Source organism: Haliotis cracherodii, unplaced genomic scaffold (assembly GCF_022045235.1).
Source record: "Haliotis cracherodii isolate W230 unplaced genomic scaffold, xgHalCrac1.p SCAF_7, whole genome shotgun sequence".
Classification (NCBI taxonomy): Eukaryota; Metazoa; Mollusca; class Gastropoda; order Lepetellida; family Haliotidae; genus Haliotis; species Haliotis cracherodii.
This window is the reverse complement of record NW_027266330.1, coordinates 16,277,449-16,303,804: the sequence shown is the minus strand read 5'-3', so window position 1 is coordinate 16,303,804 and position 26,356 is coordinate 16,277,449. Positions and strand designations below refer to the sequence as shown.

Sequence of the window (26,356 nt, the reverse complement as noted above, 5' to 3'; positions counted from 1 at the left end):
TTGTTTACTCACATCATTTCCACTGTTTTCCACCGATGTATGTTTTAACCGTTTTGTACACGCCGTATCCATATTATCGTCCTCTGCCTCACCAAAGTCACTTTTCTCCTCCAACTCTCTTTTTCTGGAGAGAGTCTCAGAGTCTGATGTTAGCTCAACACGAGTTGTCGACATGGCGGTCTTATTTGTGACGGTTCTCGCTCACTCACACACAGAGTTGAAAATATGGCAGTTGCAACGTTAAAAGTTTCAAATATTCGCTGAGCGTTATGGGAATTGTCCCTGGAGAATGGTCATGCAGGATATGTCTCGCCTAAAGCAAATATTTCGGTTGAAACACACAATTTTCTTAACTTTTGTCGGAGCTCTCAAAATGTCAGCCTTCTCCCCGCCTCACGCATGCGCGCTTCACCATACGTCTGACCGACCCGTTGACAGGAGCTATTCACACACACTTACATCGAATGTACGAACATGTCATACTTATTATCAGCTGTTTAACCCATTACCGTACGTGGCTTGAATATCCGAATAAACAACAAATTAGTAGCATATACGTTTTTAACGTTTTTTATTCCAATACCAAGAGTGTACGATATCATCGTTTATGGTACAATCATCGGTGAAACTGTTTAAAATGCGACTCATCTAGTTGTGTCGACACCGATAATATAGAAAATACAGCCAATAGTAATCGCAAACAACGCTATCGTAACATTGAAGCTTTCTACTAGAATATTTGAAGACGCGTCTTCAGTATAGATATTTAAAACTATTGAATTCAGCATACATAAGCGCATTATTCAAACCGAATGAATCAAAACTTTCTACGGTATCCTTATTCGGTACGTAAAAGCAAATCCAGTGTAATCCCGAAATACTACTCTTACATTTATGAGTCACCTGTCGGTCACATAAAGGTCATGCAACCACGTCAAACAACGAAACTACAACATATGTAAGTGGACACTGTTGGTAATATATTTTCCGTAATCATTCGTACCGAGTGGGGTTTTCTATTTATTACCCAAAATCATTTCAAAGACGTTTCAAGGAAAAATAACTGTCGCCGATCAAGAATCAACTGTTTTGTATCCATCCGCTTGTGAAAAACATTGTCCACTCAATCCAATCGCATTACCCACGTAACGTATTGTTACGCGTGAAAAATATAGTTCCTTCAAAAATACTATAAAGATCACATTATTGCAATTATATTTCTGTCTGATTTACACAGCATACATTACCTCTCATTGATAAAGAAGACAAGTTTCCAAAAAGGTTCATCAGGTCGAAATATCGAATCAATGAGATTGTTACACATAAAACATGTGAATGAATGGGGTGGATTTGTTAATGAATGGGATGAGAGAAAATATAGTCCCCTTGTCCAATGAAAATTGATCTTTGTTCAACTGACTAATCAGCTTCGAGAATCACTAATTGCACACTGTGCAAATATCAAAAAGATATTACACTGCATACTTTCGCCCATACGGGTAGTAATAATTATGTTAATTCAATGTATACACGTTTATTGATACTTTCATGAGCATCCCCCTACATCTTTGTCGAATGAGATCCAGAATACTGGTATAACAGGTTCATAATGAATGTATTGCTTAGAAAGTGTAGTTGCACAGAAATGGTTTCTCAAGAAAAGATTTAGCTCCAGTGTCAGCCGTTGTGCCACGATGCCAAAATGGCTGGAATAAATTTTATGGTCACTGTAATAATACGTTTTCACTTAATACCGTGGATCCTCCATCAAACATTCAAATGGATAAATGTTTACTTCTCTGCAAAAGGTGGTGGAGATTCATCTCGAGTGTTTTTTTAATAGGGGCAATACCAACCGAGTCTTAGTTAATTTTGTTTCCCGATTAACAGGACGAGGTTAATATTTCCCATATTAAAAAAAAACACTCGTGAGAAATTCTATTATCATTTTCACATTTTTGTCTCCCGTTTAAGGAATAAATGCATTAACTTAACAGCAACTTGTCGAAATCTTACGTAATTAACGTGTGTAGTGATACATGTTTTCCAGTGCCATGTGAAGTTACTGGGAACCAAAATAAACAACGTCTTAACTCCTTCATGGCATATTCCTTCGCTGAGCAAAAATGTTTCTCGGATTATTTTAAACAAAATACTTGAACAGACTTTTGCAGAATAATTGAAACTTTAATAACGGTAACAACAACGATTCTGTGTAATGTGATTATATCTCTGGTGTAATTTTACTTATATATAGCTTTCGAATCTAACCGCTCTCTCACTTGAAGAATGTCCCGCGGAGGAGAGGTGAGAGTATGCTTTAGTCGGTGTCACTACCACTTTCAATGACAATCCGGCGTCTTTTGCCTGGAACCGGGCTTGGGGGTTTACCCAGATTAATCGTTTGGTAATGTTGCCAGCAAACATAGTGCTAACGTTGACACCACCAGAAACATTTATAATGTTAGACCGCTGACTGTGTTCTCTACTGGCGATATGGACATTACGCGAGGGTCCGCACTGCATTACGAGGGTTTCAGCAACAAAGTGGGATGTCACTGTGTGGGATGGAGTGTTTCGTGTTTCAGGCTTTGGCATGCCTAAAGTGTGTGTCCCTGTAAAGGGATCGTCATCGCGACAGAAGTCCAGTGAACGCGTGAAGGCATACAACTGATACACCTACACAGGGCACCGAGAGGGATCAGCAACATTAGACCACATTTTGGGCCTTACGTCGCGACAATCACGAGGTTTCTAACCGGACCTATTCTTTTCTTGTCTCATGGACAGTTCAAGATATTCTTGATCGTCTCCATCAACATGCGAAGTGAGGTCCCCCCAACACAGGTTGTAGTGATCATTGACACCTCTTAACCCGAAATGAATTGTGTTGTGGAGCCATAGACAGTTTATTATGCTCATTGGTTTATTGATTCAAACTGATCCGGACTGCCACAACGACTCGATCTCTTCATCACCAATCGGGTCGGCTCTCCTTGGTTGCCACGCCCTTCTTTCTTTAGTTCATTTTTTTCCCATTTAATTCTTCCCGTGATCGTGAAAAGTCTAAAGATTACGTGAGTTTAGAGCCATACCCCCTTCGTTTTAGTGACCTCTCAAAGCTGCTCTGAAAACCTGTGAGACTGTTTGGTTCATAATTTTCCCCATTTGATTTTCGAACTCTAATGAAAGACTTGCATAAAAATATATCTTGTTCGTTTGGGGGGATTTCATGCATTTGGCGAATTTCACTTTGGACTTTTAAAAAGTTATCAAATAGTTTCAAATCGTACAAAGTTTTCTTGGCTGTGTTTTTGTATTGATGTCATCGATCATGCCGTCCTCAACAGCCACAAATCTACCTTGGGCATCTGCTTCACCGTGGTCGGCGATGTTGTTTCGATGATGAAACGTTGGTCACAGGGAATTTTTGATAATCTGCCTTCATCACAGTAAAATTCAAATTTGGTACTGTCAACCTGTAACCTGTAATAACCATTTGTCAACACGGATATCACTGTAGCACTTCCCCTTAGATCTATTAAAACATTGTCTCCAACATCAAAGGTATCCATGTTGCTTGCAAACACCTACTCACGTGCACCGGCGAAAAAAGTCCCACTTCCGTTTATCTAATTTGATATCTAAGTTGCATGCTTATGTCATTGGGGTATGGCATGCATGTTTTTATGTCATAAGATTACGTCATGGATAAATGCTTTAGTTATATGATAAATGTGATTACCAAATAAATACGATGTCATATTCTTCAGTAGAAAGACCACAGTTCAGTTTGTCGACTTCCAAATCAAGACAATAATTAAACCATGAATATATTCGTAAAGAATTCAGTCTCAACGAAAGAACAAAAAACAAAGAAGTGTAATATCAACAAGTGGAATACAAAATGAATTAGCTTAAGAAATCAATACAAACTCCAGCAAAATGTAATTACATTTGCAGTACACAATATAGAGGCAGTACAAATATCAATGGCAGTACAATTTCAATGTAATAGCAGTGGTGATAACAAAACGTCAGTGATAATAATTCTTACTTACCAATCAGCAACAGTGGTCAAGCTTCCAAACAAAGGCCTAGGGTCAAAACGTGATCTTCACACAACCGCTGGTCGTGATGTAATGTGAGGTGAAAGAGGCATGCGTTTGCTCAATTATATAGTCTAAATACCTTCCAGAAGGTTCTAAAAAGTCAGTTCTTGAAGTTCCAGATTCTTTTGACCCGAAAAGCATCTAAATATAGTAACTTCCACGCCACTGCTTACATTAGATAGTTCTACATTCCGGACAACTAACCATGGTCAAAATACAATGCTATGCACTTCTACTGAATCTCAACGGAAACAGTGTAATACAATTATAACCTCGTTTCATAATATTTTACACTCCCACATAACAAGTTCTACGTTATCTTAAATATATGGATGAGGGATTTTTATTTCCCGGGGGAGTGACAAAGGTCATATATGAGAGGGTTTTGCGGCGTAGATGTATTGTCAATCTTCTAGTATCGTCCATTCATGTTCATGAGGCGGACACGAGCAAGTCTTTATCACTCATGTCAATGTCCATGTCTCACGTAAGCCTGCTGTGATGTTGTCCACGACGCTTCGTGCCAATAGGAGTAACTGTCTGTCTTCAACAACATACAGACTTTACTTTCTCTTACTCTTTACTTACTCACGGCAACGTGGACATAACAATGTTTTGCAGTTTGTGCGTACGTTTTCATCTTCACTAATTCAATATCATGTCCTTAGACATTTCAAGTTGACCCCGAAGCCACAACGAGAGCTTCTCGAACTGACCCGCCAGTAGCATTTTCACAGTTAGATACCATACTAGGATGAGCATCGTTTGATGGTACCGATGCCTGTGTCTTTAAAGTTGACAGAAACCCGAATACAGTGGCCAAGAAGAACATTGCACCTGAAAAAAAGAAACTATAAACTCAGCAGCATGCGTACAATGTATCTAGTTGATGGGGCAGGGATGGGTGTGAGGGTGGCTGGGTAAGAATGATCTTTTTTTCAGATTATGTATAAACAACAAGACCGCCTCCGTGGTCTAGAGGTAGAGCGTCCGCCCGGAGAGCGGAAGTTCCGGGGTTCGATACTCGGCCCCGTCATACCAAAAGACGTTAAAAGATTGTGCTTGTTGTTACCCTGTTTTGAGTTCGGCATTAAGGGGCTAAAACAAGGACGGGTCGGCTCGGAGTCAGTATACTGGGTCTGAGTGGGATATTCGTGTTAAACTGTGGCATAAGATCTCAGTGTGCTAGCACTATAAATCGGCATCAGTCCGGACTAGTACAAGCAGCTGGACACACACACACACACGCACACACACACACATACCCACACGCACGCACGCACGCACGCACACACACGTGCATGCACGTCGCTATATAAGTGCAATAATCTTGGACGCGACGTAAAATCCCATTTCACCTCACCTGTAACCAACAAACTATCTATTTACTGAGCGCCTATAAGTCAATTCATTTTCACACAACATTTCTGACGTTTGGGTAAGTTCCACAAAACAAACTATTCGGTTTTTAAGTTTTAAGTTTTAACGCTGCCAACAAACTGTTCATTGTGGACATTTTTCTAAATGAACTATTCTTTGAATAAAATCTCTCTCCTGCATCCCTCTTCGAGTGTGCAAATATTTACCTCGCTGTGAAGAGTTGCGTCCCTTGGGCACGGCTGAAACCTATGATTGTGGATTCGAATCCCGGTTCGCCCCGATTATGTTTCTAGGTTTGTCAGCACCATACCCGTGCTCGTGGGTTTCACCGAAGTGGTACACGTCTGAGACCTGCATCACTTCGGGCTTTCCTCCCACATTAAGCGGTCACGCCTTGATATGACTGGAATACCGTTAAAAGCGGCGTTAAACCCAACTCACTCATTCACTGTTACAGGTGGCCACTATAAGATGCGTGGATGAGTGTGTTGAAAGATATTCCAGTTTTTTCAGCTTCAAGTAGCAAGAACATCCAAAATGAGACAAACATGAGTAATACCAAAATAAAGTGTGATAAAAATGAGTAATGTATTATTGTAACCCCAGCGAATAATGTCAAAACGAAATCTATTTAATTCATAATTACAAAATGGTTATACGAACACATGTAGTGATAAGATTATTATCTGACTTGAAATTCATTATGATTAAACGAAGTAGCACATTTAATACTATTTAGCTTCGTTTTTTTAATATTTTGTAAGAGTGGCGTTGCAGCGAATGATATATATTTCTTTACAATTAGATATGGGAACATAAATATGTTATATGTGTAAAACAGAAGGTATAAACATAAAAAATATGACCTACCTGAAAACAGAAATGCACTGTAATACTGACCACATCCTTTAACTATGGCCCCTACAAGGAAACACCAATTCAGATTATAAGAAGTATGCCATTATAGTATAGTGTTTGGTTTTAAAATGTGTAAGATAAGGTATCATAATCAGCTTATATTCTTGAAAGTCATTTCTTTTGAGAGGATAAAAATGTGGAATATTCCTTATAGGTTCTGAAGTCTGTTGTACAGCGAATGATAGATCTTGTCATATAATAAAAGGTTTAAATATGTGTACATGAATGTGTAAATTCAAAACGTCATCGATCGAGATTATTATCAGTCCCAATTATCTGGTGAAGCATTGCGTTGTCGGTAAAGGCAATGAAAACTATGTGAACGGATCACTGAAACTCAGTGATAACACCACCTGTTCTAGAAACGGGTAGGGATGCGCGACCCAACTGGTAGAACCCACCAATCACACACTTGTCCTTCAAACAATAATTAAGTGTTTGTTTGTTGCGTAACACCACACCCCCAAAAAAAGTTCCGTCCATAAACAATCGTCTGGATCAAACAGTCCAGTGATTACCGTAACAAATGTTATATTTGGGATAACATTTTCATAGTAAAGTACAGGTTCTTGTATGTTTTTGGCTTGAGTCCCGTCCGGGATTCCAACCCACACTGCCAGATTGTGAGGCACCTAATCGCCAGCACATAAAGTCTATCCCACTCAGCCACCGAGGCTTCTGCAAAAATGAAAGTCCGACAACTGGTAGTCTAGATCACGTACTTTGTGTACCCCTCGGACAAGTGTAAATTGGCACGGCTCCAATGGTTGAAAACTAGACAACCACAAACACATGCAAATTGTCAATTGTTCACCTGATAAAAACACGGGAACATGTGTCACAAGTCAAAATAGGAAATTGCAGTGGTCATCACTGTTGTCACTGATGGTCCAATATGGAAATGTCCCCCACAAATCTACCATAAAACATTTTGAAAGCTTTACTAAGTCCTTGAATGCTGTAATTCTGAGTAAACAATATCTCAGCAAGAGCTGTACGATCAAGCTCGAATGTGCCTCAAAAGCTGTAAAAGGTATGCACCAAAGGAATTTTCATTTTTACTAAGTGATGCTTTAACACTAAAGGTATAAGCATAATGTGTATATTAGAAGGTATCAATGACATCCCGTAATAGAAATGTACATTAGTAGTTTCTACATTCTTTGACTATGCTTCAAGCTATCACACAAAATGTGCCAGAAGTACACATATACTTCCTGCGGAATGAAATCAAATCCGGGTTTGGTAAAACAACTGGTAAAGTCTAAGTTCATGTGTTACAATACGATCTTTTGCGAACGTGTCCTTTGCTTGTCATCAATTCTCATCCCCTCTTTTTTTCCTTTTCTTTTTGTTTGTTTGTTGTTTAACGCCGCACTCAGCAATATTACGGCGGTCTGTAAATAATCGAGTCTGGACCAGACAATCCCGTGATTGACATTATGAGCATCGATTTACGCAATTGGGATCGATGACATGCATCAAACAAGCCAGCGAGTCTGACCACCCGATCCCGTTAGTCGCCCCTAAAGACAAACATAGTCGCCTTTTACGGCAAGCATGGGTTGCTGAAGACCTATTCTACCCCGGATCTTCACGGGCCCATTCCCTTAGTGTAACACCTATATATTGGCCTTGGCATTTGGCACAACAATGAAAATGTCAGGTGTTTAATTTCGTAGTTTATCTACATTCATTTGAGCAATGTGTCAACGTTCGCAGTTTACTATGTACTGGTAAACATTAATATTTAAGAAAAAATCAATGTTGGTTTGCATATTTATGTCATAGCAAAATATGCCTAATGGTATTGTTAGGGGGGAGACGTTTACCATTGCCATGCAATACTATGTTTTTTCAAAGGAAATTAAAACAGTAAGTTGAATAGAGAGTTGAATGATGTAGGCTAACGATCGAATTAAATGTTCTTCCTTTGCGCCGGGGGCACGGGTGGCCCAGTCGTCTGTTGCGCCGCGATTCGCTGTGCAGAGTTGCGTCCCTTGGGCACGCCAGAAACCTATGATTCTGGGTTCGAATCCCGGTTCGGCCCGATTATGTTTCTAGGTTTGTCAGCACCATACCCGTGCTCGTGGGTTTCGCCGAAGTGGTAAATGTCTGAAACCTGCATCACTTCGGGCTTTCCTCCCACATTAAGCTGACACGCCCCGATATAACTGGAATACTGTTAAAAGCGGCGTTAAACCCAACTCACTCACTCATTTGCGCCAATACGTACCTGCAATGGGAGGACCCACCAAGAAGCCAGTGCCACAAGCAAACCGAACAACCCCTACACCTGTTGCAAAGTCCTGCAGGTCAAGAAGGTCAAGTGTTAAAGGGGTCATAAGGACCCACACACCTCCCGTGTACAGTCCGAGAATAAAGCCATATATCATGTTGAGGTGTGTCCCTGATTCGAAAAGCGTTATAAGGAGTGAGAATACAGCCATGATGCCATTGACAGAAGAATGTATAGTGCAACTTCCAATGTTCTTATCATTCGCGGCAAATCCAGTGAGTATACGAGAGAGAATACCACCTATGCCGGACATTGATAACACAAACGATGCTTCCTGTTGTGAAGATCCATGTGTCACAAAGAAATTTGGAACAAATTGGTATTGTGTTGAGACACCGAGCGAAAAACACAATATACTGACTGTATAAAGTAGAAATGATACATTTTGAATGACACTGACAATCCTCGTAAAGTCTCCCCACATTGGAAGCGTAATCCTTTGTCTAAGTGTTTGACCGCCAAGTATATTTCTTTGTCTGTTCACCTCAGTGCCAGCAGGGCGCATCAGCATGCCGGCAGCACAGGCGTGAAATGTTATTCCTCCTGTTATAAGATAGGCTCCATGAAATCCGTATTTTTCAAGGAGAAACTGAACCAGTGCTGGGAGAACAAATATTCCGAATCCTGCTCCGGTGAAGCAAATACTTGAAGCGACGACTGCAGGTTTCGGAAAGTAGTATCCAAGAATGACTACTGTTCCAGTTCCTGCCAGACCCGTGCCCAAACCTGAAAATGATGTTCACAAACACATACTTTCAGTTTAGAGGCATGAATACTGGTGGATGTGCTAGTAAGTCGGACTCACTTTAACTGTGCATCATTACATCACAAATGCTGTATAGTAAACTACGTTTATAACGAACACGCTTATAACGAACTTAGTTTTTAGTCCCGACCATTTGTTGTAGATATGCTGTATGTATGCTTATAACGAACTACGGTTATTACGAACTTAAATTAGTGGTCCCCTCGAGTTCGTTATAACCGTAGTTAACTGTAACTGGAGAGTAACGGGAGAGTAAACAATAATATTCACTCACTCACTCACTCACTCACAATAATATTGTAAATTGTAAATATAGGTCTTTTAAAATTTGCAGAACCGCCGCATTAGTACTTAATGTCAGTTGGGCTACCTTAGGATAGGGGCGGTCGGGTAGCCTAGTGGTTAAATCGTTCGCTCGTCACGCCGAAGATCCGGGTTCGATTCCCGACATGGGTACAATGTGTGAAGCCCATTTGTGGTGTCCCCCGCCGTGATATTGCTTCAATATTGCTGAAAGCGGCGTAAACCCATACTCACTCACTCACTCACATTAGGATATGTTTTTATCCTATCTCGATGACGACCATAAAAGACCATTGTATAGACCATTCGATACGTACCTGCTACGAGGGCAAATGTTATGAATAACGATTTAATGTCCGTCACCAGACAGCTGGTCGCCAAACCAATCATCATCACAAATCCAGACATCACCACACACGTTCTACAGTCAAACACGTTGATTATGAAGCTGGCTACTGGTCCTGAAGTAGAAGACGAACATTTAGTCATTTTTTTCTTATAACAGCCCTGTAAAGCGTTTCCATAACATACGATGGTAAATCACAAAGTTCGTTGGCTCACTTAGGTCATCGTTGAGTATATACTCTTTCAAAAAGTAGGGGGTGCTAGGAAATAACTTAAATTTCCAAAATTGTAAGTGAAATTAGTTTCTAATAATACATATAGTTGTATGATAAAATGAACGCATTTGAAAAAGATTACTACAGGTGACGAAGTATGACATTAGATTTTACGACCGCCAACGACCATACGATGTGAAGTTTTACGTTGATGTTTTTGGATCAGTAGTGCGTAATGCCGCCACAATTTGTCAAACATTCATTCGATCGACGAGGCATACTGCTTACAATAGTCTCGCCATGGTGATTTGAGGGAGTCATGTACATGCCGCAGTCCTCGTGTAGCGCCTGGCCAAATGCAGACGCTTACGTTGACGCACACGTCGTAACAGACGTGTTCAATGGAGGAAAGATCTGGGCTCACTACTTACTAACTCACTCACCCACCCACCCACCCATCCACTCACTCACTCACTCACTCACTCACTCACTCTACGCCGTACCTGACAGGGCGAACATGCAGCCGAAGGTCGATCCTACCCAGGTGGTAAGAACCAGGTCCTCCTGGAACTCCTCCAACATGGCGACATGGAATACGCCAGTGGCGTAGGTGAGACTGGGGCCGATCATCATTACGACAAAGGAGGCAGCAAGCACAACGTAGGAATACACTCCGTCAAATTCCATAATACTGCTTCATGAAGGGCTAAATATCTGAAATATTAAAACATGTGTAGCTATGTTTTTGCTGGAAGTTGGACTATTATAAGCTGTGGCTTCTGCTTAACGCCCCACTGAACAATATTCAAATGACGTCGGAAATAGAATGTACCGTATTCGACGTAATAAGCGCCCAGGGCGCTCTCAAAATTAAAAATATTATAAGAATAATATTTTGGTGGGGAAAAAAACAGAGTTGATAGATAAATTTCATGGTTTATGGGACAACCTGAAATGTTCATGTACGACACATAGATACTATTTTTAAAAAAAAATTAATTGCCCATAATTAAGGGTGCATATAACACACGAATGCGTATAATACGCGAATAAATAAGTCTTGTGTACATTGATCAATCGGAAGGGGTGCTATTCGGGATTGTTCACTAGCCAATATCTTTGCAAATGTGGGCGCTTATTACGTCGAATACGGTATCGGTATACACATTGCAACAAAAGCAGGACATAAATCACCATAAACATTGAATCTATTTGTCAGGTTAATATTAAAACAAAGGGTGTAGCGCTTTGAGCACGCTCCAGGGCTTGGAGTTAATTAATTAATTATTTAATACTTGTGATACCTGTAGCAATAAATGATACGGGAATGCAACAGCTGATGGTGAACATCTGTTTTTGACGTGTCAACAACTGTGGGTACTGTGACCACCTTAGACGTTATCGGCGTGTTACTGAACATATCTCCTGTACAGGTATACAATGAATAATACGGATTTTTTTCTCACCACGCACCGGTGATGGAATAACATTGAATATCTGATCTGAATATATAATCATAATCATCCAGAAGTTTCATTGTTGTGGCTCTTGGAAATACGATGTTCCAACATTCTGTGAAATTTGATATAATTCTGATTAGTAATACTGACGTACAAAAAACACTATTATTTGAACAATTGTCTATGTCATTATAATTAAATTTTCGTTGTGTTCATTGAAATTTCAACATTCTGATTAGCTGTATTGGTCACGTGTTATTGCATTCATTTCCCTATGAATGTAAAAATATTAAGCCACGTCCACCGAAGCGGACTACTTTTATTACTGCAGAATGTCGGGGAATCCCACAATTACAGTCGAGGGAATTCCCTCTCCGCTCACGTGTATCGTCATGCATAGGACATATAGCGAAATGCATGCATATTCTTGTCCAAAGAACCCTTTGGGACCGAAGGCCGAGAAGGAATGAAACAGCAAACGTGCAGGCTCACTCGCCTTTATTCCCGCTCGCCTCAGTTCCACAACTTTCATGTCTTCGGGCTTCATTTCTAACCAGCATTTATCCAACTGTGTCTTCCGGTTCTCAGGGAACTAATGTTCGAATCTGGCGACAACTGACCATGTCGTTTGAAACAGCCGCCTTCTCCCGGACATATTTGTTCCGGTTCGTTACAGTCTGACTTTTGCAGTTCTTCTCGCCTCTTACCTTGATCGACAGGTCCAATGAACTTTGTTTTGACTCTACTCTCCGTTGATTGACAACTGACTTTGTAGGTGTGTCAAGATATGCGCATAAATTAAACAATCACCTGATTCATGTCACGCCACAGTATCTAATCCTATACCTGGAATGTTTATCAATCTCGTCATTTTTGACTGTTTTGTAATGCAAACTGTATGAATCCGCGTAGCGGAATCTTACAGAAGTTTGCACATCGGTTTTTCTATTCAAACCTCAATAAACCGAACAAAATACACAATCAATCCATAAATGAGAAGTAATGTGCATTCCACAATTTATTTTCATCAGTCTAGCATTTAACAGAGGTAATTTAAGAGCATAGGGAAAAATTCAAATCAAGTCTAAAATGTAAAGGGACATAACATATAATTACGTTTCTTATAGTTATATATAATTGGAAGAATATGAATACATGACTCTTTTTTCACAATGGCATCTTTTAATTATTTCCAATTGTAACGAGGTTTCAAGACTATTTCTATTCCAGCCCCCTTCTCCCCCTACCTTTTTATACATGTTTAATGTTGAAATAAATGCGATAATTACTTCCATATTCATTTGAAACCTCTGTCCAAAACATGAATTGATTGTACGATTCCGATTATATCCTGAGTGAGTGAGTGAGTTGGGTTAACGCCGCTTTTAACAGTATTCCAGTTATATCACGGCGTGTCAGCTTAGTGTGGGAGGAAAGCCCGAAGTGATGCAGGTCTCAGATGTTTACCACTTCGGTGAAACCCACGAGCATGGGTATGGTGCTGACAAACCTAGAAACATAATTAGGGCGAACCTGGATTCAAACCCACAATCATAGGTTTTTGGCTTGCCCAAGGGACGCAAGTCTGCTCAGCGAATCGCGGCGTCTTTGACGACTGGGCCACCCGTGCCCCATTTTATCTTGAGAATTCGTCACTATTAAACCGTGACGACACCAGGTGTTCGCGAAACATCATTGTTTTCCACAATGTGCTGACAATAGGAATGTCGGTGGTTGGCGGCTGTTTTGCCAAGTGTCCTGACGATGACATCGAAGAAAAATATTGATCACATTTTACTTTATTTTCATTGCATCCAGTATATTTGTCCCAACCGTTTGCAGTATATATGTTGTAGATATGCATATAACTCTTTTGGTTCGTTATAACCATAGTTTACTAACATTGTAATTGAATTTAACTAGACAGCACCCCGTGTTTTATTATTCTAAAAGGATCATTTACAAATTTCCACATGATCATAAATCCATCATGTTATTATATTTTTACTTTAATTGATTAATATTGGGCCAGTTATAATTAGATACACAATGTAAGTATAATATAAGTGAAGCCAGTATTGTCATAATCAAAGATGTTTTTGTTTTGGAGTTTTACATGTTTTGTTGTTGTGTTTTTATTTTTTTGTTTCCACGTGAAAAAGTTCTAACAACATCTTCAAAATATACATTACAATATTAACAAGGTGGTATTTGGTGTGTAACATGCATCCCAGTGTACAGCACACAAAGCATGTGTACTTTACTTAGAAAGTGTTATACCAAATATAACATTTCTTACATTTGACCACTTTCTAAAATGGCATTGTTTGTTCGTAGCTTTCGGCCCTGGGAGCCGTGCCAATTTACACTTGTCAGAGGGATACGCACAATTCGTCATCTCGGGTACAAGTTGTCGGACTTTCATTTATGTGGAAGCTTCGGTGACTGAGTGGGTAAGATTGCTGACTTTGTGCTGACTTTATACCAAATATAACATTTGCTATATAAAACAAGGGAACTGCATCGGCCCCTATAGTGTCATATTTGGAAATGTCCTCCACATGTCTACCATAAATCATTCTGAATCCCTAAATGAGGCCTTGAATGTTGTAACCTAATCAATTTTGAGTGAGTGAGTATGGTTTTACGCCGCTTTTAGCAATATTCCAGCAATATCACGACAGGGGACACCACAAATGGGCTTCACACATTGTACCCATGTCGGGAATCGAACCCGGGTCTTCGGCGTGACGAGCGAACGCCATGTAACTAATCTATTTTTACACACAATTACCCAGACGACCTATTCCATTTAATGACTTCATGGAATAAACGTATATTCTGAGATATATTCTGTAATGTTGCTATTTGGGCAATTATACACTCCCTGAACTCAGCTCGGTTTGTACCGATTCAGTTTCATCAAGGGATGTAACTTATATAAAGTATTCGCCTTGAACATGCACAACTATGTGGTTAAGGCGGCAATAGAAGACGAATATAGTATGTCTCGAATATTAATTTGGGCTAGAAACATGGTCATGAAAAAACATGGTTCTGACAATAGTTTTATGTTAAAAATGTTATAACTTCGCCAGAAAACACAGGTTATGACTGTATTAGAAGAATATTTTTCCGCAGGAACCTATGCGTGCTATAAGCGGCGACTAAATGTATCCGATGCTTATAGGCTCCTTGACTTGGTTGATCGCGTGTAATCACACCTCGACGGCGATGATCATGGTAAGGTAAGGTAGAGTAAATTTATTTCATGTCTCACCTCATACAAATAAAAACATATATACAGGTCACGTAAAAAAATACATGTGATAAGCCATCCCGTATGGGATTATGAGAGACTATAGAACGTAAAATGATACACAGACATAAAATATGGAATAAATATATATACGTTAGTAAAAAGGGTAAAATGAATCATTGGATTGCCTGACCTGGACTCGATTATTTACAGATCATGTCGCTGGAATATCGCTGAGAGCGTTAGACCAGAAAGAAACTTAACAAACATGAAACCTACATTTGTGTAACATGTAACACGTTTTGCTGAAGTGACAATTGACAATGCTTTGGGAATGTAGACGCGCGTTGTGGAGGAATCATGTTCGAGGTACCTACATTGGGTCACATTGTGTGGACAGAAGATACAATGTTTCTTTGGGAATTCGCCACTGAAAGCGTCGAGTGACGTGGTTAGAATTGACATTGAACAATTGTAATAAATATTATAGTCACATCACGATCGCGCGTTTAGACAAATAATGTAGCGTACAGCACAAAGCTGCTTTGAATAATCGTTCTCGGTTGCCTTCGAAATAATTTGCTCATCACAGACATATATTACTGTAACTAATGTTTCAAGATATAATCACCTTTGATATTATAAGCACGCACTACTGCAAGTTCTCAAATATTACCAACGGCTCTCCAATAAAATGTCGCAGCAACTTACAAACAACATGTGAGAACTCACGTGAACCTTCGTAGACCAGGAATCGTCAATATGTCAGGCGAGACAGAGCGTGGTCAGTAAACTGTCCTTGAGGGCATGAGCTCCTCGGTCAAGGGCGCGCCGACACAGAGCAGTCACAGATCTTTATGCTGCAGTTCCACGGATACAATCCTTTATTCTCGCGGTCTACAGCGATCGCCTGGTTCACATCATGTGTTGCGGTTGTTGGTGGGCTCACGGTCTTGTGCATGTGTGCGAATATTCTGAACACAAAACACCTGAATTATTCATGATTGTCTAGTATCCTGCTGTTTATAAGGTATGTCGTTTTCAGACAATCCAGTGATCATATATTGTGCCCTTGGGGGTACGATGGCACCAGACGGACTAACCGATTCATTGGGGCACTCCTACGTGTGACATAAGTTGATATGAAGCATAAGTTTTGCGTTTGTGAAATAAACTGTTGTCTTTCCGTTTGATTTTCCGTTTCCAATGCATCCAGTAAATAAGTGTCCTGTGGCTTAGATTTGGTTTGTTGATAAACGCCGCACTCGGTCATATTCAAGCTATATGACGGCCGTCTGTAAATAATCGAGTCTGGACCAGCCCATCCAGTGATTGATATCATGAACATCGATCCACGCAATTGGGATCGATGACATTCTTCAACCAAGTCAGCGAGCCTGACCACCCGATCCCCTTAGTCGCCTCTTACGACAAGCATGGGTTGCTGAAGACCTATTCCACCCCGGATCTTCACGGGTCCCTGTGGCTTAGAACAATAGTTAAGTCCATAGTGAAACACGTCACTATTCAATGGAGACTACTTTTATTCGGCATGAAGATGTTTCCTGTTTTGATCCTGAGTTTGAGGAAGATTTACATTGTGGCAGTTTAATATTTAGAGAACCGTTGCAAAAGCCACATGATTTTTGTTTGTTGTTTAACGCCGCACTTAGCAATATTCCAGCTCTATGACGGCGGTCTGTAAATATTCGTGTCTGCACCAGACAATCCAGTGATTGATATCATGAGCATCGATCCACGCAACTGGGATGCGATGACATGCAGCAACCAAGTCAGCGTGCCTGACCACCCAATCCCGTTAGTTGCCTCTTACGACAAGCATGGTGGCTGTTTAGACCTATTTTACCCCGGATCTTCACGGGTCAATATGAACAATGGGACCGTCCACTCATGAACGGTCACAGTGGCATGCTTATGTACATTAGATCAACTATATGTGAATTATAGATATTAAACTATATATCCTTATTTAATCATACGCGCCGTATTTATTCAAATAAACGCCCGGGTGTATATTTCTGTCCAACACTCTTTACCCCCGGCGTATAATCGCAGAGATAATAATGGGGAGAATTCCATGTGTAAAAAATACCAAGCATTTACTCGAGGCCTAGGCGCTCTTTCGAGACCCGGCGTTTAATCAATGAAATACGGTACTATTTTAATGAAAATATACACGAATAGCTGTTCAAGTTATCGATCGGCTGTATCAAAAATATGTTTATAATGTACATGTCTGTTTATTCATTTACACAAAGTTTCTGAGGCATCCATATGAGTGTTCATAGGATTGTTAGACGCAAGGTTTTGCAATCATCACACCACCATGTTTAGATGCATTCCAACAGCCTGGGATTATTCAATGGACATGCTACCTAATCATATATCAACCTCCTGTTCACAACACATGTTTCCTGTCTGGAAAACGTTATATATTTGAATCATTAGCATCTGCCATTACCATATTTTACTGTGAAACGATTAATAGGGCCGCTATTAAACGTTTGTTTTCGATTCAGCAATATTCTATTTGTAAATAACCGAGTCTGAACCTGAGAATCCTGTAATTGATATTACAGAGTGAGTGAGTGAGTGAGTATGGTTTTTTGCCGCTTTTAGCAATATTCCAGCAATATCACGGAGGGGGCACCAGAAATGGGCTTCACACATTGTACCCATGTCGGGAATCGAACCTGGGTCTTCGGCGAGACGAGCGAACGCTTAAACCACCAGGCTACCCGACAGCCCCTTCCACATGTGGAGGACAAACATAATGTCCGATACAATTCCCGATTTTGACTTGTACCACATGTGTTGTTTTAGGTGAACAATTGACTTGCCTTTGCATGTGTTTGTGGCTGACAACCCGATCCAATAGTAAACTCTTACGACCAGCACAGGCGTCGACTGTAGTGCCGTGGAGAGAGTGAGTTGTGTTTAACGCCGCTTTTAACAGTATTCCAGTCTCGCTATGCTATGTACTTATAATTATGCTATGGGCGGAATTGTGCAATGGACTCCTGCAGAGATTACGTCTGATTATGGAAATGGTTTTCCATCTCTATCTATTACGGCCGATGAATTGACAGCAATATATCTTGGAAATCTAGCGAAGCCTGCCACAAATCGCTAGCCTTTGACCTCGAAAAGTTATTACTGGGAATCCTTTTAGACTCCAAAAAAGATAGACTCGGGTAAATCCTCTGTTAATGGCATAGTCGGAATCGTAAAATAGTCTGTGTTTTTTGTATTTTTGTTTTGTTTTAGGGAATTCTTATAATTTTAAAAAAGGTTATGTCGCTTAGATTATAGGTAAAACATTAGTATAGTTAAAATGTATTTCGCCGGAATCTAAATTGGAAGATACGCACTCACATAGAAATGTATATTACTGAGTAGGTTCAAAGAGCGACGTGTGTAAATGATGGCGGGTTCCAAATTTACGTGTAAGTAGTCAAAGCGCAGCTTGCTTATATGATTTGTATATGGTCGCAGGACATGTCTATCTTCTTGCTTGGAACACATGGCGAGCGACACTGGGGTAGTTATAACATGCTCGTAACTATTGGGAGATTTGTTGCTTACAGGGTCGGTCGGGTAGCCTAGTGGTTGAAGCGTTCGCTCGTCACGCCGAAGACCCGGGTTCGATTCCCGACATGGGTACAATGTGTGAAGCCCATTTGTGGTGTCCCCCGCCGTGATATTGCTGGAATATTGCTAAAAGCGGCGTAAAACCATACTCACTCACTCACTCATTGTTGCTTACATTGTAGGAAAAGGCATTAAAACAGGAACTGTATTTCGGTGGAATCCAAATAAAAAGAAGCGCCTTCACAGTGAATTGTGAACTTCTACCGGCAACATATGAGAGAGCTCCAAGAAGAAGAAAGAGAGCTGTGTGACTGATGGCGGCCCCCAGAACTACGTGTTATAAGTCAACACACAGCTTGCTCATATGCTTTGTGTATAGTCGCCGGACATGTCTACCATCTTGATGCGAATAAATGGAGATAAACACAAAGATTTATAACATCCTGTTGATCCCTATGATCACATGCTGTCTGTCTTGTATTGACTATATGTACAAATAAACAACGCATGGATCCTGGTTATCATCTTTTGAACTAATTCTGAGTCTTCGTAATCGTGCCACTCATATATCAGATGTCGACAGTGGATATGCATGTTTGCCATCAAGATTTATCTCCCTTGCACTGCACAACAACATAACGTACTGTGTTCTTTTAATTGCCGCACTCAGCAATATTGAAGCAAAGTGGCGCCGGCCTGTAAGTAATAGAATACGATGACATGCAATCTACCAAGTCAGCGGACCTGAGCATTCCGTGGCCAGCATAGGAATTACCAGGAATCTCCATGTGATAGAATGCAGGGAAAAGAAGTACTCAACACAGTGACATTAGTTCACCTCATATCGCTTTCACAATTGCCGCTGTGAAATAGTTTTAACGAAACTATTTTGATATTCACTGAAATATTCACGTTTCTAATAAATCACAAAGTACATGTGTGTATGTTGATATCCCGTGTATAAGGAAGTTGAGGATGACAAAAATAATAAAAGCGACAAATAACATTCGAATAACCATGAGAAATCTCACATAAAATAAAACTAAAATTATGTCCTTAGTACGATTCCGATCACATCATCATCATGCGTTTATGAATCATTTTCAAAAAGTGATGATTCAAGCTAACGTTCAAGGCTACTGTATTCAAAGTGATTCGATCCCCGGCCGCGTCATACCAAAAGACGTTAAAAGATGGTACTTGTTACCCTCTCTGGCGCTCGGCATTAAGGGGCTAAAACAAGGACTGGTCGGCTCGGAGTCAGTATACTGTGTCTGAGTGGGGTATTCATGTTAACCTGCGGTATCTCAGTGGGCTAGCACTATAAATCGGCATCAGTCCGGAGTAGTACAAGAAGCCACACACACACGCGCGCTATATAAGTGCAATTATCTTGGACGCGACGTAAAACCCCATTTCCACTTACCTCTTGAAGTTGATCATGGTTTACATCCGATTCGGTTAATGATAGTTGAGTGATTGGGAAATTAACAACAGTTAAAGATTGGCCTAAACAGAGGAGTGAGTGAGTGAGTGAGTGTGGTTTTACGCCGCTTTTATCAATATTCCAGCAACATCACAGCGGGGGACACCAGAAATGAGCTTCACACATTATACCCATGTCAGGAATCGAACCGGGTCTTAGGCGTGACGAGCGAACGCTTTAACCACTAGGCTACCCGACCGCCCCCTAAACAGGGGAGAGCATGTTGGAGTACAAACAATCCACATTCATTTATACACAATAATACACCATACTTCATCATATAATGATCATCCAGTTAACAGAATATCACACTCCATGTAGTGTATCCATTTGACAACAGTTGCATCGGGACAGTTCATAATCATCATGCAATTTATATTATTTTTTTGTATTTTACTGGACGGGTAACACCCAACACTATGACATGGCAACTCACCGGGGGTAAGTTTTTGTTCGGGGGTGCAATTCTACATCGACATCGCTCATGCCTTATGTCATGTTGACATTCATTCACTGCTATATATTCCCCGCACCGACAGGCGTTTTCAAAACCAAGGCGTTCTATTATTAACTGGCTTGTCTGTGTTTCAATGGTTGCACAAGTACAAAAGATTGAATGCTACATGTAGTTGTGTTATCGACTGCTTCCTTATCACTTTGTGAACACATGTAAAGGATTCAATAACGTTCTGGTAGGCTTGCATATTCATTTGTACTCCACTCCACTGACCATTTTACTTAATAGCTATTTCAGTTTCTCTGAGAAACTCTGAGGGTAATTGCAAGTACGTGTGTATATCTCTGTCTACAGTGAAACACTTCAAATGGCCGCTGTGCTCCTATCCCATATATATGTACACATACACATGCTTCAGATCTGACCTGTGAGGACCCGGGGTAGAATAGGTCTTCAGCAACCCATGCTTGCCGTAAAAGGCGACTATGCTTCTCGTAAGAGGCGACTAACGGGATCGGGTCGTCAGGCTCACTGACTTGGTTGATGCATGTCGTCGATCCCAATTGCGTGGATCGATGCTCATGATATTAATCACTGGACTATCTGGCCCAGACTCGATTATTTACAGACCGCCGTCATATAGCTGGAATATTACTGAGTGCGGCGTTAAACAACAAACCAACCAATCTTTATTTTTCCTACATATACAAACAGCGTTATGTGGCCTGTCAGTTTGTGTTCAATGCAAAACATTTATGTTTTTATACTTGTTAGCAATAGGTAATCACCATGATTAACTTGGGACATAATCCTTACGAGAACATGTGTTTTATGGCATAAACAGTGTGCCGTACATACCCTAAGCTATACACTTTGACACTGTCAGAATATCAACGGCAGCTCGGTTTCCGAGAGAGGAGGTAAGCAGTTTCATTCACGTTCGCCTACAAGGTTTTATCTATCAATGAAACGTTTTTGACGCTGTCAACGCTATATTTTGTTGTTGCTTGTTTTAACACACAGTATCATTACTCCACAGCTGAATGTCACAAAGTGAAACGTCAGCCATGGCGGCATTTTACAAGTGTGTAGCTGTTTGCCGTGAGTGTGTTTAACTTGATCGTTGGTCTTATCTACAATGTAAATAGTTTATTCAAACTCTAAATTGCATTGAAATATCAATACCTTGATTTAGATAAGTGCATAGTTGCTACAATAACTCCAATGATTTTAAGGACACATAACCCATTCTGTAAGAGAGAATTAAAATGTGCCTTAAACATTTTGGTTGGTTGGCTGGTTGTTTAACGGCGCCCTTAGCAATATTCCTGCTATATGACAGGCGGTCTGTAAATAATCGAGTCTGGACCAGACAATCCAGTGATTAATATCATGAGCATCGATCCACGCAATTGGGATCGATGACATGCATCAACCAAGTCAGCGAGCCTGACGACCCGATCCCTTTAGTCGCCATTTACGACAAGCATAGTTGCTTTTTACGGCAAGCATAGGTCTATTCTACCAGCTGTGATAATAATGATGAGCAAGGTATACTAGTTGGTTAATAGTAGCAGAATGTAAATTGAATATCATTCAATTGAAATGTGTTAAGCAGAGAATTCTTATGAATATGGAAAGGGTTTTGTCGCTTTCATTTGCTAGTTAAAGCTGCCGTTTATCACGGTGGGTTTCACCTGGTGTCAGCACTATTTAATAGTGATCCATAAACATGTGCTCATGCTATAGTCGGAATAGTACAATTGACTCTGCTTTGAGCAGACTTTTCTATTGGATATGGAAAGGGGTTGGAGGTTTTTCTTCACACGTTGTACCCATGCTGTAAATCGAATCAGGGCCTTCGCCATGACGAGATAACACAGTAACAATTAGGCTACACCACCGCCCCCGTCTAAGGCATAAACATCAAGTTAAACGCTGCTTGACCTTTTTAATGATTCCGACCTTCGTATTTACCAACGGAATATCATGTCAAACTTTATAACCTGCATTGTATTATAATGAGCAAATGTTATGAGAAAAAAATGTACACAGTTTCTTGGTGCACTTGGGACTATTTTGGGACTATTTCCCTGAGCATATTTTCCAGAGGTGAAGTTAAACTTTAAAATGTTTAGCCATGCCATATATCTTCTATTTTTTCCAGTGTTGCTGGCGAAAACCGCACCTGCCATAAACGTAAACGTCGAGTGTAAATGTGAACAACTTTCTAGACTTTTCTCAATGAACCTATTTATCAACACGACACAGTTGATGTTCTTTAGTAACGACATGGTCGATGTTCAAGTTACCAGTGGAATTGTTTCCAGTCCTTTTGGACATATAACCGATGAAGTTGGAATTCTCAGAGCAAGCCTTAACATCAAATGCAGCGATGTCCAACATATTCGATGTAAATCATTTGGAATGGTATACAACCCAACATCCTACACTAACTTGACAATCACGCCGCAGCTGGAATTTAATGGTAGGACACAGTTAACTCATTCTTTCCGCATTCAATTTATGTGAACATTGTCATGACGAATGACCACAATGTACGTGTACATGTCTGTCTGTCATGTTGTTAGATGTTAAATGGTACAAATGTTCACAAGTATCATTGATTAATGAATTGATCAGTGCAATCACGCAATATTTCCACGAAGATTTCAAAGAGCATTATGCTACCTTTGCTCAAAACAATTTCACGCTCACCTTCTTGCGGACATCTGGTATATAATCAAATGTGCTTAAGATTTGGTCCATATCGTACAGTGGACTCTTCTCTTAGCAGAGATTTATTATGGTTATTGACTGGCTTTGTTGCTTTTATTTATAATATGCTTATGTTTAAGTGAAAGTGATCAAAATCTGGTATACGCATCACTCTGTGGTGAAGCACCATCTATGCATGTTGTATATTTCTCTACAGATGCAACGCAGCAGTTATGAGTTGAAATAATATGTTCAGCAATCCACGGTACTGTTTTTATGAATGCCTAATGAATGATAGCTATTTGTATTTTTATGTTGTAGTTGCTACAAGCAATGTTTCAATCACTCAGACGCCTGTGAAGGAGACATACGGCGTTGGTGATGTCGTGCTGTTCATATGTTCTGCGCAGTTTGGAGTTAACAGAACTAGACTGCAATGGATGATCAGTCACTCAGATATCACAGGCTTCCAACCCGTTCCTGGTGACAGCCCTCAAGCAAGCACTGTGACTCTATCAGAGTGTTCCTACCATGCTGTCAGTAAATATGTTCACGTGCCCGCAGAACATGGGGACATATCTCTGAAGTGTATCGCTGAAAACGATAGGTCAAGGTCAACTTCTCTCACAATCAGAACTGGCAGGGGTTTGTCATTTTTTTATCTTACTAACTATGAAATGTTATAATGCACTGACTAGTACATACATTATAAGAATTTATAATGACATTAATGACTGTGAAAAGTTGCAGTGTAGGACTAAATCGGGTTAACATTTTGATGTTACTTACCCTTTTCGCGAACACCTGGTGTCATTACTGATTTCCAGTGATCCATTCATTTTATTTTCATCGCTATATTGCCAACTAATGCAAACTGTTTCGTCCGATAATCGAGATTGGCTATTCTTGCGCGTTGACGTTTCATATATATCTTTCATGTTTCATATATCTTTCATGTTTCATTTCAATGGCTCTAAGAATATGTTGGGCATATGTTCGTGTGGATGTTCTTAATATCTCGATTATCAAGAGATATAGCTCAATCAAGCATTATCATCCAGTAATAAGATAGATGAATTATTTAGATATGCACCGGTTAAGTTTCTATTTCCAGATAATCACAGTACCCATCTGTTTCTATCGAGCATGTTAGTGTACATGCATTTCATCATCTTGCCATGTGTATTTGCTCTGTTCGGAGACAAAGTAACATTTCGAAAACCAGGTGAGAATATATTTAAAATAAGGTACCCTGTTCTTGAAAATGCACTAAGAATTGAAATATCTTGTCATTGTTCTTCATGTCCAATCGGTGTTCATACAAATTTTTGTATGATGATTTTGTTTCAGGTAAGAATCGTTATTATTCATATTTTCAGAGCGATTGTGTATGCGCAGATTTCGTACGGCAATGTCATTCCTTGTGGGCCTCGCGTTCTTCATATGGTGGATCATAATTCTAAGAGACCATCTTCTCAGATCATTAGGTTAGTTATTTTGTTTCATCAGAAAACTATCAGGTCGATATAAATTATTAGTTTTCAATTATCAAATTATTGTAGTTAGATTTTGTTGTCCCTATTTCTAATCATGTGTATTCATGTACACAGGTTATTTCATGTATGCTGTGATCGAATTTGTCTTCGTACTTGGCTACACCCTCACGAGGTTCATTGCAAACTTGTCCAGGCGCTTCGAAAAAAAACGTAAGATCTTTATTGTTCATTGTGGCTTTGTATACGAAACGTTGTACTATTTCCCAAATATTTAATTTTATGCACACTCATCCTTTTTGACAGACTTTTGCAAATAATAACATCTTTTACCTTGTATGTCCGTTCGGGAAAAAGGACCCAACCCTTTGTGTATCACAAGTGATGAAACAATACAATGTGATAACAATGTCAATATTTGTGGGTGTTTTATTTAAGCAGCGCAACGGTGACAGTGTGCAGGGAGAGTGCTTTTAGGTGGACACAAAGACCTTTCTAACTCATACATTTCATGTTCACAGGTCAGAGATATTTGTACAATATCAGAGTAGCCACTTCCTATGGGGCGACAATGACGCCCTCTATATGCTGGATTATGATCAGGTGTTATGGAGGCACTAGCATCATAGGACTTGGTAGGTAAACATTTATTTGCTTCATCTGTTCACCATAGGTCTTCAGCAACCCATGCTTGCCGTAAAAGGCGACTATATGTTTGTCGTCAGAGGCGACTAACGGGATCGGGTGTTAAGGCGCTGACTTGGTTGATGAATGTCATCGTATCCCAATTGCGAGGATCGATGCTCATTGTGTCAATCACTGGGTTGTCTGGTCCAGACTCGATTATTTACAGCCCGCCGTCATATAACTGGAATATTGCTGATTGTGGCGTTAGATAACAAAAAAATCAAATTTCGTTTGGAAAGCATTGTTTCATAAAGTGATACATTAATATTATTTTGGAAAAATAATGATCAGATCATCTAAAGAAATATGTTGACATTACACAGTCTCGTGTACATAACATTTCAGAGGTCTTTTTCTGGTTGGTGACGATCGGATGCTTTACTGGATTCGTCTGCGTCTCAAAGAGCCGAGAGGGAAAGTATTGGGAAGTACCGGAAAAATGTTATTGACGTGCATGAAGTTGTTCTTGCGTGTTGCCATAACACATGAACACATCCGACTGATCATTTATGAAAGGAGTGCATTTAGATATTCTCACGGACTTTAATAAAAGGATCTACTTGTGAATGACATGTGAAGTACCTGAATGTATTATTCATTTTTGGTTGAATAAACTATATATCGTTCAATGGCATTGCACGATGTTCCGCTAAGCTTTTTCAAAACAGCTGACAACGAACGACATGTGAAGTGCACAAAATGTTCTGTTGACCTATATCGAAAATAACCCAATAAATCTCAGGTCAAGATTTTATCATTGTTGTTTCCTTGAACGCGCTCCTTGTAAACATAGAAATTAAAACAAAATGGCGTAGCGCATCCTTTGCGATTAAAACAACTAGATAC

General features: G+C 40.0%; 2 protein-coding genes across 2 annotated transcripts; one reads left to right on the top strand and one right to left on the bottom strand.

Annotated features, from left to right (window-relative positions):
- Positions 1 to 4,785: 4,785 nt before the first annotated feature.
- Positions 4,786 to 11,025, bottom strand: LOC139448521 (monocarboxylate transporter 12-like). Its single transcript, XM_071230077.1, has 5 exons — positions 10,842 to 11,025; positions 10,096 to 10,239; positions 8,647 to 9,435; positions 6,363 to 6,413; positions 4,786 to 4,949 (listed from the first exon to the last, which is right to left on the bottom strand). The coding sequence occupies exons 1-5, from the start codon at positions 11,023 to 11,025 to the stop codon at positions 4,786 to 4,788; spliced, it is 1,332 nt and encodes a 443-aa protein (XP_071086178.1).
- A 10,464-nt stretch (positions 11,026 to 21,489) lies between these two features.
- On the top strand, positions 21,490 to 26,046 carry LOC139448413 (uncharacterized). The gene is made up of 9 exons (XM_071229967.1): positions 21,490 to 21,532; positions 21,652 to 21,713; positions 22,780 to 23,100; positions 23,652 to 23,975; positions 24,445 to 24,555; positions 24,710 to 24,817; positions 24,941 to 25,036; positions 25,345 to 25,458; positions 25,856 to 26,046. Exons 2-9 carry the CDS (start codon positions 21,656 to 21,658, stop codon positions 25,957 to 25,959), a joined length of 1,236 nt encoding a protein of 411 aa, XP_071086068.1. The 5' UTR covers positions 21,490 to 21,532; positions 21,652 to 21,655; the 3' UTR covers positions 25,960 to 26,046.
- The last annotated feature ends 310 nt before the right edge of the window (positions 26,047 to 26,356 follow it).

Bases quoted from the DNA above. Each gene is read 5' to 3' on its own strand.
- LOC139448521 (XM_071230077.1), bottom strand. From the start codon at position 11,025: ATGGAATTTGACGGAGTGTATTCCTACGTTGTGCTTGCTGCCTCCTTT. The intron at 9,436-10,095 runs GTACGTATCGAA...CATCATTTTCAG, and splicing joins AACATTTGCCCTCGTAGCAG to GTTTGGGCACGGGTCTGGCA. The intron at 4,950-6,362 runs GTAGGTCATATT...TCTTTTTTTCAG, and splicing joins CAGTGCATTTCTGTTTTCAG to GTGCAATGTTCTTCTTGGCC.
- LOC139448413 (XM_071229967.1), top strand. From the start codon at position 21,656: ATGTCACAAAGTGAAACGTCAGCCATGGCGGCATTTTACAAGTGTGTA. The intron at 23,976-24,444 runs GTTTGTCATTTT...TTCTATTTCCAG, and splicing joins CACAATCAGAACTGGCAGGG to ATAATCACAGTACCCATCTG. The intron at 24,818-24,940 runs GTTAGTTATTTT...TCATGTACACAG, and splicing joins CCATCTTCTCAGATCATTAG to GTTATTTCATGTATGCTGTG.